The sequence below is a fragment of the Neocloeon triangulifer genome, unplaced genomic scaffold, assembly GCF_031216515.1.
Source record: "Neocloeon triangulifer isolate White Clay Creek 2 clone unplaced genomic scaffold, ASM3121651v1 ptg000003l, whole genome shotgun sequence".
NCBI classification, from domain to species: Eukaryota; Metazoa; Arthropoda; class Insecta; order Ephemeroptera; family Baetidae; genus Neocloeon; species Neocloeon triangulifer.
Window position 1 is genome coordinate 9,824,026 of NW_026775546.1, and position 13,010 is coordinate 9,837,035.

General features: G+C 36.3%; 2 protein-coding genes across 7 annotated transcripts in view; one reads left to right on the top strand and one right to left on the bottom strand.

The window, feature by feature from the left end:
• LOC132192787 (supervillin) overlaps nt 1–6,416 on the bottom strand; it is a 49,424-nt gene extending 43,008 nt beyond the window's left edge. For 2 of the 5 annotated variants that reach the window (XM_059612912.1, XM_059612909.1), the window contains exon 1: nt 3,190–3,344. In XM_059612912.1, coding sequence (XP_059468895.1) covers nt 3,190–3,204 — 15 coding nt within the window. In that variant the 5' untranslated portion in view covers nt 3,205–3,344. Of the gene's footprint in view, nt 1–3,189; nt 3,345–6,220 lie in introns of those variants that run through there. The other 3 variants (XM_059612914.1, XM_059612913.1, XM_059612911.1) reach the window with 2 other exon arrangements.
• Nucleotides 6,417–7,810: 1,394 nt separating this feature from the next.
• On the top strand, nt 7,811–12,410 carry LOC132205818 (kinesin-like protein costa). 2 transcript variants are annotated; one of them, XM_059635129.1, is made up of 20 exons: nt 7,811–7,963; nt 8,022–8,211; nt 8,268–8,413; nt 8,561–8,677; nt 8,738–8,888; nt 8,944–9,140; nt 9,197–9,426; nt 9,484–9,692; nt 9,746–10,081; nt 10,136–10,248; nt 10,301–10,510; nt 10,575–10,843; nt 10,897–11,035; nt 11,087–11,182; nt 11,241–11,372; nt 11,425–11,568; nt 11,623–11,760; nt 11,811–11,895; nt 11,941–12,081; nt 12,135–12,410. In XM_059635129.1, the coding sequence occupies exons 1-20, from the start codon at nt 7,934–7,936 to the stop codon at nt 12,344–12,346; spliced, it is 3,285 nt and encodes a 1,094-aa protein (XP_059491112.1). In that variant the 5' UTR covers nt 7,811–7,933; the 3' UTR covers nt 12,347–12,410. The 2 variants fall into 2 exon arrangements, with proteins under 2 accessions (XP_059491112.1, XP_059491111.1); XM_059635128.1 differs by having other exon boundaries at nt 11,811–12,081.
• Nucleotides 12,411–13,010: the final 600 nt, after the last annotated feature.

The window sequence follows — 13,010 nt, forward strand, 5'->3', positions numbered from 1 at the left end:
TGGACACCGCAAACAAAAATATCAAAAAATAAATATTCTAAGCGTTTTATTTTCTAGAATCATCAGCAGGAGAAATGTGATGATTCACGCAATGCCTCCTCTCTTCTCATTTGGCCTTTGTGTGTTTTGTTGATCGCAATTTGCATAAAATGGATCAAAGTCTGGGCGTTTTTCTCACTTCGAGATTTATTTGGAGATCCGAGTGACTCGTGACTCATCTACACGTCATTTAATTATGATTTGTGGAGGCGCCAAACCCGTAGATTTGATTTCAATCAACATTGATTCACAAAATTGGTTTTTGTATTGCAAAATCTAATACAACTTACGAGTTGCAGTTATCCTTTTTAAATTAAATTATAAATATCTGATAAGTATAAATAATAGGTAAAAATTAGTAGAATTAATATTGAATTCCAAAAAATACCCAGCAGATCAAGTTTTAAATAAAAAAAGTTTTTCTGGAAAAAAATATTTAAAATAAAAATAATGAACTTTTATATTAAAATTATTTCTTTGTAAAAGGATGAAGAAAAAACATTGACATAGTAATACAAATAAGATAGTCCGGTAATTAATCCATAAAGCTTTTTATATATAGCCTTATCACGATAATTAGCTACAGAGGAAGCAAACTGCTCTCTCGCAAATGGCTTTGTTGTGTTGCGAAATAAAGACACCTTTTGATAACTCCTGAGAAGCACCTGCTCTTTCTCGAGAATCTGCACATAAGTATACTTTCTTTCATCTGCAGCGCTCATCAGTTTGTTTATGTGCAGAGTAAACGTACTCTCGAACATACAAACATAATAATAGTAATACTTAAAGTGTGTGTGAGAGTTATAGAATGGAGGCCGCGCGGCAAAACGCAGCCGGGATATATAATATTGTGAATGGGCCGCCGAGTATGTAGGAAGAATCGCGTTTATTTGATACATTATTCACAGAGATTAAACAATGCAGCGGCTTTTGTAGTTACTCACCGCATCAAGGAAAACAATTAAGCTGCAAATTAATCTCTAGAAGCGCAATAGCTGCTTCCTGTAAGCTGATTGCTTTAATTGAGTAATGATATAATACCACTCTAAAGATTTGATCACAGTAAAAAGCATGAAATTAAATAAATTCATACAATTTATTAAAAATTCAAATTTTTAATAAATATAAAAAATGAAATAATTATATATAATTTTGTTTACAAAAATTTTTCTGGTTAATGTTTTTTTTTTCTGTTAGATATATTACAGGGTTTGAATAATTTCATAGTATCAAAATCTTCCTCTCTTTAACACGAAGAGGTGCGCCTTGTTTCGCTTTTTTGAGAGGCGAGATCGCGTCAGACGCATTATAATAGCATACAAAAGGAAAGTGTTGTAAGGTGCACCGTGTTAAAGTGCACCTGCCCGCCACAAGCGAAGGTGAATAAAAATGAAGCAGGCGCGCCGTCCAAGGTGGAAAATATTAAAATTCAAGAAGGAAGGCCGGCGCACACCTTCCAAAAAGGGGCGATAAGTTTCCGACTTTTGAGAAGTTCTTTTCTATCTCCGTACAAATACAAAGTACACGCCAAGCTCTTTTTGTTTATCGTCAAATAAATAAAAAAAAGAGAGAGATAGATGCACCCCACGTATTCGTCTCAAAAGCATAAGCCTTTATTTCAATGAGAGGAGGGAAGCAGTGAATCTCGGCTTGAGAAAGGTTAATACCATAAAAAGTGTTTCCTGCATGTGCTTTTCAAGAGGAGTGTCTCTCTCGATTAGGACGATAAAGTACTCGTGTCTGCGGCTTTTCTCGGAACATCTTAAAAGCGACAAAATTCGGGTCATGGAAATTTTTCATATATTTTTTCACTCCATAGCAACGTGAAATTGACCAACAGTAGTGTGTGCACTTTAATCGCAAATCACGCTATGACCTCATGTGCCCCAAAGGTCAATAAGCAGCGACCACATTGCTCGGCAGTAAAAATATTTTTCAAATCAGCCGTTATCCCCTCCGTTCTAATCTCTTTAGAGCTTCCAGAGAGCAAAAGAATAATAAAAAATATTGCTGCACCCCTACCTGTTGGACAGCATTTTGCAATAAAGCTTGACAAGCAACCCTCGTCAATAAATACCTGGCTGGGTTTTCCAGCTGGGCCTCTCCCCCTGCGAGAAAGCCACTTGGACTTCTTACAATCTTGGAGAGGAGAAGTATGGAATATGCGTGCAATATAAATAATAAATTATATTATTTCCTCTCAAAGGGTTGCGAGCAGCAAAATTAACATAGACGTTGGTGCAAAAACACGCACCGAGTGTCTCAAGTGGCCACGTACAAATGAAATGAATTATAATTCAAGCAGACTTGCATGTATTTGTGATGAACCAGATTTTCTCTGATCCCCTCGGGCCACAGACTGGAGTAAAAGGAAATTTGCATGTCGTCCTGCTGGAGGCGAAAATAATCGCGATTGGAATATTCACGCCTTTGAGCACAGCTGCTGCTCTCTTGGATTTTCTGAATGGGAAAATGATAATTTCTCACAGAGCCGGTTGGAATAATATATTTTATGAATGCTGACAAAAAAAAAATAATAATCGGCTTAACAAATGCAAAAAAATAGACAGCTTCTGTCTCGGGAGTGGCGTTACTTCACTCAATTATTTATTTTTTGAGAACCTTGAACGAGAAATCTATATATTGGAAAATCGATTCAAAATTTATTTCCCAGCATGAGTTTTCTCTTATTGCTGAAATTGCTTTACAACCTTGCTCCTGTCTCTTTATTTTACAATTTAATTGGTCACTACAAATTACTGTTGGCACGACAAGAAATGAGAAATCTCAGAGAGAATCAAAGGAACAACTGCCTTAATATCATAGCTCAAATACAGTTTACAATTTTTAAACGCAAAACGGAAATTTTCAGGTCTTTCGAGAATGAATATTTTGGCAGTCCTAAATTTTAAGTAAAAACCAAATTTTCCCTTTTAAAGTTTTTTTTTTTTATTGACATTGAGACCCATTGTCAGAGGTGTATTAAAAAACGTAATACCTTATTCTGACGGAAGTTCCCAGCAATTCTCAAAATAAAAATTATACACCGACAATTAATTATTCGACTTCCGACGCACGACCTTAGCTTTATAATTTCTCGGCTGCGTTGTTTATTTGGAATTTATTAAAAATGGAAAAAAAACAATTTACCTGCATGAGGTACATGATGATTGAATTAATCCTCACACAATCCACGTGGGTCTTGTGGCCAAAAGAATAAACACGTTTTCAGATCGGAATCAATCCATTTGGTAGTGTGGCTCGCTCGGCGTCGCAACTAAAAATGAGGCAGCAGGCGTTTCGTGTGTTTTGTTGTGTGCCCCTTCCCTATTATATCGACTGGTGCTTTTCTTGTATGTGCCACTGACTGACTGAATAGCGTAGGGGAATGGATGGGTTTCTTCTTGGTAGCGCAGCGCGCGGCCGCCGCGCCTGCCTGCCTGCGTGTGTATTTTTATAAAAATACACCTTGGCTCGCTTGCTTCTTCCCCTCTCGTTTTTTTATCACTCCAAAACTTAGTCCGATCCATCTTCGCAACCCCCTAAAGACGCTCTTTCTTTTTTCCACCTTCTCGTACCTGCTGCAGGTCAGGTAGCTGAAAGATGCGGACCTGCGTGATACGATCTACGCACTATTTGAGTGATTTGAGTAGCGTTTTTAGCCCCTAGTGTGGTAATCGGGCTTATTTTGTCCTAAATTGAGAAATTTTATCTGTCTGCTCCCTGTAGAAGTGGCGCCAGAAAATTTGTTCATAACAGACAAGGGGATGAGGGATGAGATGTTTTTTTATGCTTTTCAAAAATTTTACAGCGCCTGCCTAGAAAAATATTTAGTTAAAAAGGTCTCAATTTTTTAAGCAAACGTTCTTTCCGCAAAAATTTGAAATCTCATAATTTAAAACTTGCTCTTTTATACAGAATAGATTAGTTATTTAGCTAGCCAAAATATTGCCAATGTGGACAAATAAGCTGCAACAGCAATAACAGTAATAATAGTTTTTTTCAAAAAGAAATTTAACGCAGAATTTGAACTCTTAGAATGAGCAAGAAATCTAATTAAAATGCCAAAATTAATACCCTGTAATTATAAATCTCAATTCTTTAAAGCCAAATGAATTTTTTTACTCTAAAAATAAAATCAATCGGAAACACCTTGAATTATTTTCACCTTTCTTTCGTTTCGTTCCTATTTAATAAACTCTGTCAGAATTTTAAAAATAATAAACTTTGATCTGCCCCTAGATCTATAAACTGCAGAAGTTTTCAAAACTCCAAATATACTGGTGGTTTTTTTCTTTGTTTTCCATCTATAATTAGAAACTCTCTATTGTCATTTCTAAACAAAGAGCACGACATAAAACGGCGCAATAAGGCCCTCCTGGGTCCTCATGTACAACAAAGAACACAATAAATACACCGCACTTCATTAATTTCCATAAAATTTCTCCTCCTATTATTATCGGCACATCTTGAGCTATAGCATCTCTCTTTCTCTCTTTGGAGAAGAAAGGAAGGTAAATAATAAGCTTGATGAAGACGAGATTCAATAGTTTCCCGCGTGTTAATTAGCCGCTTTTTATCTGATGTTGTCTCAATGGACAAACACCAAGCCGGGACTCACCACACTGTGCCGTTGTTTCTAAAACTTATTCTTAACGGATGAGAGATGCATATGGAGAGATGGTCCCATACGATTATTTACAAATACATTTTTCCCATTTCCTTCACACCTGCTGCCGACCAGCAGGTTTTTAACAATGATGAGTCTAGTGAAGCTAATTTAAATATTTTAGTTTTTTTCTCAATTTTTTCTTCTAATATTATTTTTTTTTTTAATTTCTTTTTTAATCAAAGCTTGATAAATTTTGTTATTAAATAGCATGGAGAGAAACTTTGAATTCCTCTCTACTTGAGAATTGGTTGATTTTTTATTTTTATGATTTATTTTTTAATAACTTTTGTAATTTATTTTTGAGGGTATTAACTTCTTTGTTTTATAATATGGAATGAAGCAGATGAGAAGTTCAAAAACATCCACATTATAAGGAAAAATATGAGATATTCCAATGATTGGAAAACCAACCAAGCTGGTCTGCTCCAAAGAAAATATTTCTTATATTTTAGGCAATCGATGGCGCCGTCAAAAACTAGCGGCGTCTATGTCAGTGCATAAAAGTCGATAATCGGCGGTAGGCCTGCTTGCTCGCTCTGTCAGATCCCCACCTACTGACCCACTTCTCTGCACCTTTGCCGCCGCGGGCTATTTATTTTAATTTTTACTCGCGCGCGTACACACAAAGTCAGGAAGGAACCCAGACCCCAAACAAACCGACACTGAACGCCATTGATTTTCCGCAAGTTAATTTAATTTCCTATGTTGTTATCTGAGAAATTAATATTAATTTGCACGTTTAATTTAGTAAATTGCCTCCAGACCAAATTGAATGTTGGATCAAATTATTCATTGTTAAAATATAAAGTTAATTAAAAAAAAAAATTAATATTTAATCTGGTTATTAAAAAAATTATTTTTTTTCTTTCATTTTAGTTTATTGATTCATATTATTGTTCAATTCTTAACACAAATAATAGCAAATATCTTTAAATCAAATTATTAATGATTTTAATTTGTTCAACTTTTGGTCAAATAAGTAGTTTCTAAGACGCTATACCTTTAATAACTGCTTGCCTTTATTTTTGTTTTGAGAAGGGGAGTAAAAGCGCTGCACAAATTGGCCAATAAATACCGATTAAGCGTTTATTAGTTGCTTCAACACACTCCTTTATTGTACCACGCCCTTCGAATATATTTTTGCTCGTTATTAGTGCGGGAGCAGGGCGGACAAAGAAAATAATAAAATAAAGCAGAGCAGACGCACCCCATGCTTCAGTTTGATGAGCGCAATAAAATTCTTAAGCCAACGTAAAGCTCAGCTCGGCTGTGAAATTCATTGTCTGTTTATTTCAATTCAACACACATTAGAATAGTTTTTAAATAATATACACAAAATTATATTCAAATGAAATTTGAAATTGACGATTGAAGAATTAAATAAAATTAATTACAAATTTTAAATGGATGTGTAAAAATTGAGCATTTTTTTTAATTGAATTTTCCTTCATATTTTCTTATTTTTTTTTTTTTTTAATTTGAAGTTGAATTTATAACACTTGTAATTACCTGTATCTCCTTTTTGGTTTCTCTGCTTCCAATATATCAACTTAATCCTCTTTTTAGACTTTTCTCACTCCCTTCCTTTTTCAATTCACTTTTCAAAGTTTAAACAAACTCAAATAACTGATGCACTTTTATGTTTTCCAAACACATTAAAATGTTACAACTTAATCCACAGCCTTAGCAAAGGCACACGGTGCACACCATAGCTCGTACCAGCGATCACTGACTCAAAACCACTCCAATCCTTCTTCAAAAGCTTTCGTCAAGTTCAAACTGATCTCCGTCTCCAAAATCAAAACACCCCTTTTTCAATTTTTAATCACATCAAACCACCGACAATCGAATTTCGTGGTGTTGCCATGTTAAAATATTTTCAATATTGTTTTCCATCAACAATTTGTGAGTGATTTTAGGGTGAATTTTGGGGAGGCTGCGTTCAGAAGCTGATTCTCGCAGGCTATTTTGAGAGCCTTCTGGTCGAGCTGCTGCCGCTCATGTGCCACGCCGAGAGGAATTCAAATATATAATGAAATTACAAAAGCGTCTCTGCTGTCCGAATCTGTCTGAGGAATCATAAATTAAGATGGTTGGGTTTCCGGCTCATTTTCATGAGCTATATAGACAATACCATATAAATTGGATTTAATTTATTCAGGATCATAAGCGTGGCCATGGCATGGCTATGGCGTGGCCTCATAACTGAAAATTTTTAGTGGTAATTTTGCAAATTTTACCATGTAATGATTATTGACTTCTTCATAGAAAGAAAAATTTAAATATTGTACTTTTTGTTTTCATTCACTATCAAATAAGAAAAAAAGTTGAAAAACACGCACTTTTATCAAAAAAAAATTCTGTAGACCTACCTGTAATGTTGCAGGAATTAAAAACAATCATCCCATTTATTTATTTTTCCTCTATTCAAATACAATGAATTACACAACATCTTTACTGCATCAAGTCAATACACAAAATCTTTAATGTATATTAAACATTAATCAGAAAGTTTCAAAGTCAATAAATTTTTATATAATGTATAATTTTATAAACCGATGGGAAATCTATTAATATTTTCCATCGCTCTATTGCTTCATGTCATTAAGAATTAAAATATCTGCAAAATTGTTTAATATATCTTAAAAAAAAATTTATAACCAATTTGTATGCTTTATAGCTAATGGTAAATATGCGTTCATACTTAAAATCTATGTATTAAATTTCATATCGTACTTTTATTAATCATGGAATGAAGCTTACTGTTTTTATTTGTAATTGTTTAAAAAAAAAAAAATACTTATTATTGCGTATTATAAAAAAAAGTTGCTGTGAGGGAAATATTGATTTTTTTTAAAAATTACCACCAGCAGTCACAAAGATTTTTCTTTAACTTTCTATTTCAAAAAGACCCTATCCATCTCTGGGAGCCTCTGTTTTATTTTTTAAATTATAATGCCTCTTTATTTTTTATTTTTGTGTAACCCTTTCGCTTCACACACACGTCACACACCTTCGCATACATTCGCGCCGGTGCGACTGCCGCGCCATGACGTGCCCTTGAAGAACTAAAACAACCAAAAAATAGCAGGGCGCCATTTTTAAGAAATGATTTATTTCCAGCATCTGTTGATTCGCACCGTTTGTTTTGATCTGAATCTCATTTTAATTTTGCACATTTTGTTTCCGTAATGCCGAATTAGGACATTAAAACGTTCCGCGATGGAAGTGAGCGTTACTGTCGCCTCTAGGGTGAGTTTTTTCTTCAAACTTATCGAAAAGTTTTAAAGAATTTTGGTGGAATTTGAAGGTGAGGCCTCCTCCGAGTGATGGTCTGTTGCCGGACGATCACATCAACATCACGACAGGGCCTTACCCTGATGTCATCACCGTCAACAACGTCAGGTCCTTCCAGTTTGACTATGTCATTCCTATGGAACACTCGCAGCACCAGATGTTCCAGCAAACAGTCGAGCCGCTCATTCAATACGTCCTTGAAGGTTGTTTCCTGACAAACCTTTCCCTTTTGAGCTTTTTTTAATTCCCAAAATTTTAGGGTACGACGTTACGATGATTGCCTACGGCCAAGTAGATTCAGGAAAAAGTTACACGGTGCTTGGACCTGGAATGCATTGCGCTTTGAGTGAGACTGAATATGGAATGCTTCCGAGGACTACCAGAGAAATTTTCAGCAGAATGAAGGTATGCTTTTTGCCAGGTTCTCAAAATCTCACAAGAACAAATTGTAATTATAAACTAAATTTACGAGGTTTAAGATCTACCTAAAAATTTAATTTCCCCCCAACTTTCATGTCATTGAATTTAAAATAACTTGATTACTTTTTGCAGAATTTTCCAAATAGGAAGATCAAGATCTATGTGTCATTTGTGGAGATTTACCAAGAAGTATTAAGAGATTTGCTCAACCCTGAATCCACTAACTTACATGTCCAAGAAGATCCCTGCGTAAGTGCCAATGAACTATTATTTCTTTTTTATCAAAATTAGTAACAATTTTATCTGCAGATGGGAGTAAAAGTTGAAGGAACTGAGTACTTGGAGTGCCAAAACACTGGTGAGGTTTTGAGTTGTATGATGACAGGGTTAGGCAACAAGCACCCCGATGATAATTCGCACACAATCTTCACCCTTGTCATCGACCAACTTATTCCATCAAGTAATATTATTGAATTAAAAAATTGCCATTGTTTCTATTAAGTGATGAATTTTAGGCGACGATTCAATTCTGCAGAAGGTGTCCCAGGTTATGTTTGTTGACCTGGCTGGCCAGGAAAGGCTGTGCTCGGAAGGAAGTGTCCGGTTAGACACCAGCCTTGCTGCTTTCAACAACCTCGTTCACTCCCTGGCCACTCAAAAGAACTATGAATATCTTCCATACAGGGAATCTAAGCTCACACATTTATTAAAGGTAAGCATAATTTAAATTTCAGATATTTTAGAATTTAATTAACCTTATTTCTGCAGACTTCGCTAGGTGGAAGGGCAATCACAACATTTCTGTGCTGCGTTTCTCCATTAGCTTCTGACACTTCCGACACTTTGGCCACTCTCAACTTCGGAGAAATTGTAAAAGCTGTCAGGAACAGACCTACTATGAACACTTTTGTTAGAAAACTGAACACTGCTTGTGACGAAAATGGAACTCGGAATGTTAACGGAAGCAGTGTGAAGGAACTGTCTGAGAATATTTTTGGGTATTATTTAATTTTTGTACGATTCTCAATGCTGATCTGATTTTGAAATTTTTGCAGGATTGAATTTGTGATGGGTCAGTGGAGAAATTTACTCACTGACGCAGAAGAACTTTTTCAAAATTTATCCGAAGGTAAATCTATTTCAAGACAAGAAGTTGAGCAAATTCAGAGGTGGCTGTGTCTGAAGCAGGAATGCGAGGAAATTGCCGAGAGCCAGCAAACTGAGAGTCTGAGCAAACTCTTGCAAAAGTCTCTGGACGCATTAGGTTAGTTTATAAAATTTTTAACTGGATTATTAAAGAATTTGTGTATTTCTAAGGACTGAGTGACATTTCCGAGAATAGAACCAGCGAGGACGAAACAAAAGCAGAAGCAAACAATAACAACAAAGCGCCCACCAGCAAAGTCAGGAGCCAGAACAGTGACAGTTCTGACGCCGAGGAAGTGGTTGTCTACAGGGGAGACATTTTCGAAGGAAAATCAAGTACCACAACAGGCTCTGACGATGAAAAAGAGGGCAGAGGGTTGAGCACTCCAGAGCTCCAATGCAGAATGCACACTTGCGTCGAGCAATTCCGTTCAATGCACAACTCAACCATTGTGGAAAATGCCATGTCAAGCTTGATTCAAGTTGAAGAAGTCCAGCCAGAGAAATGTAATAAAATTTTTATTGGTTTAAAAAAATATATTAATTTTCATCAATTTCCAGTTGACTTTAGCTTGCTTTTCAAAGACAGTGTTGATGTTGAAGAGAAAGAAAGTACATCTAGATTAGTAACAAGAAGAAACAGTCTTGTGCCACCTAAAATTGAATCTGGCAAAGTGAGATTTTGATTTCATTATTTAATTGTATTATTTATAATTTTCTCCTAAGATGATGTCTTCTACTGTGTGTGAAGATATTGTGATTAGAAGTCGAGCAACAAGAAACACTCCCCTAACAGATTCAGACATCGACGCCAAAATTAACAAAAAAGATCTGGATCCAGTCAAGGCTAAACAAAATCGACTGAAAAGACTGATAATTGAAATGCAATCAGCTTACAAAAGAATTGACGATCTACAAAAAACTGTGGAACTTAAGGTATTCTTTGCAGCTTTATTTAAACTTTTCAACGATGACTAAATTTAGCCTTTTTAAACATTAGGAAGAGCTACTCAAGGATCTTATAGCCCATGCTGACCTCAGACGATCTTCGAAGCACAAGTTGGAGATCAAGTACAAAAAAGCCATGGAAATGGTTAGCTACTGCAGTGCCAAGTTGGCCCAGGCAGAAAAATCTGCGGCTGCTGCAAATCCTCCCAGCAGGCATCTGCATGAGAATGTAGACAAGTGCAAGTCTCTTTGCGAGTACTACAATGAGCAGCTAGAGGACATTTCAAATATTCACAAGCTTCTTGAAAACACTTCTAAAAAGTAAAAAAGATAAAATAAATTGGCATAGTCGTAACAAATTTTACCTTAAACAGGGCTATTGACCTTGAGCGAAGTTTGACTAACTCTCGAAGGCAGCTTGAAAAGTTGAAAAGGCATGTGAGGAAAGAGGAAAAAGTCAAGGAGGCGCTACAGAAAGAGCAGTTGATGCTGAGAACTGCAAGTCCTCAAATAGTAAGTTTTATATAAAAGTTAAACATGTGTGAATCAATTGAATTTTTACAGAGACCTGAATCTTGTGGAATTCCTTTGGATGAAGATCTGTCAACTGACGGATCTGTTGACACTCTAGAGGCCAACGAAGAGTTTGATATGGAAGAGGTAAGTTTTGGTTTAATGATACTTGGTTTGTTACTAAAATAAATTTTGATTTTACAAGGACGATGTTCCAGCAGCCACACCCGAAAACGAGTCTAACCCACAGTGGCATCGGAAGGAGATTTTTAGGTTAAGGAAAACTAAAAATGCTGTCATCACAGATCTCATTGAACTGAGGCAAAAGCTGAAAGAAGTTTGTTTATGTTCCCATATGAGCTTCCAAAATCTAAATTTCCCTTCAACAGACAAAACAGCTGGACAAAAGCGAGCATTGGAAGCTTTTCGAGCTGGAGGAAGCAATAGATGCAATCGATGCTACAATCGAGTTGAAAAATGAGATGATCTGCCGAAATGGAGTCGATTTTGCCAGTAATTACCAAAAAGATGAGGTGAGTTTAGCCTATTTATTGGAATCCACAAATTTATTCCTTCTCTTTCAACAGAGCGAGGAAATGCTTTTAAAGCGACTTTCTGGCCTCACTCTGAAAGAAACCAAAATGCTTCTTTACAAGTATTTTAAAAAATGCATTGATATGAGAGATGGAGGAAGACAATTGGCTGCCCAACTAGCTCAGCAGGATGTAAGTGACTAATTTTTTTCTCACACAGTCACTAATTAAATATTCTACAGACACATAGTGAAATTCTGGCCTGGAAACTCCATTCTCTTACTTTGCACCTGCACGAAGCTCGGGTGGCTACGGAAAGACAGTTTTTGGCTAAAGAAATGGACCACCAGGAACAACTACACAAGTTGCTGGTGGCCATTAGTGACAGCGGACAACACGGTTCCGAGGCTATGAAAACAGCCATGGCTACTAGATTTGATCTGGAGCTTCGGAAAGGAGACCGAGTTTTGAAAAAGAAGATGGAAGAGAAAAGACTCATGCTGCATACAAGAGGTAAAAGTTATCAATTTGATAATTTCTGAAAAATATTAATAAATTTTTTAAAGGTGGTGGGGCTGGTTCCTCATCGCATCACGTTGAAAGAGGTGGTTTCTCAGCCTTGGGAATTCCTCATTTGAATCTCACAGAATTGCAAGGTGCACTTGCACTTCAGCACCAGCAACAACACGGCCACTCGTCATCGGGCCAGCATGTTGTGACCAGGGAAAAAGGAAAACTAGTCATTCAAAAGAGAAAGGGAAGAGAGTACCATGACTAATTTATAAGTGCCATTCAAATATTTGATATTGAAAATAAAAAAATTCAAATTTTTTAAATGAAAATTCTATTTTTATTTTAAAGGCTGGAAGTCCCACAGTTTTGTAGCACCAATAAAGTTGGCTCTGTTAGTGGGTTAAATCGCTTTTTATCGCGTCAATACAACCCAGCTGGCTGGCCAGTGCATGGGTAGATAGCTGCAATAGATACACGCACGAGCAAGTCATTTGATATCAGCCATGCACACAATTTTATATTAATAATGCTGCCCTGTGCTTGCCGTTGCTCCCCCTTGTCAGCTGCTTTTCTATCCCCCTGCCTGCTCGTCAGCCTGCGTGCGCTCTCCCTCTTGCTGCAATCATGCACACACAGTCCCTCTTTCTCTTCACCCTCGCTTCCTATTAAAAGGAAGCGAGGAACCTGCGCCTCGAACTCGGCTTGCAAAACACAAAAGAGAAACACGCCACGCACCGCTGCTCACTAATGGCAAGATATGCCTCCAGATTTTACCTTTGAGGCTGATTTTTATAAAGAGACGAAACCTCCCTTTTGACTCTGGAAATTATGACGAAATTAAAATGGAAATTAAAAAGAAAATTAAATTCTTGATTTGTGATGTCAATTTAATTTTTTTAATAAATTTAATTTGTTTAATTGCTATTTTA

Excerpts from the sequence above, each read along its gene's own strand:
- LOC132205818 (XM_059635128.1), top strand. The coding sequence starts at position 7,934 with ATGGAAGTGAGCGTTACTGTCGCCTCTAGG. Across the intron at positions 8,414-8,560 it reads AAATTTTCAGCAGAATGAAG|AATTTTCCAAATAGGAAGAT; the intron begins GTATGCTTTTTG and ends TACTTTTTGCAG. Across the intron at positions 11,373-11,424 it reads TGAGGCAAAAGCTGAAAGAA|ACAAAACAGCTGGACAAAAG; the intron begins GTTTGTTTATGT and ends TCCCTTCAACAG.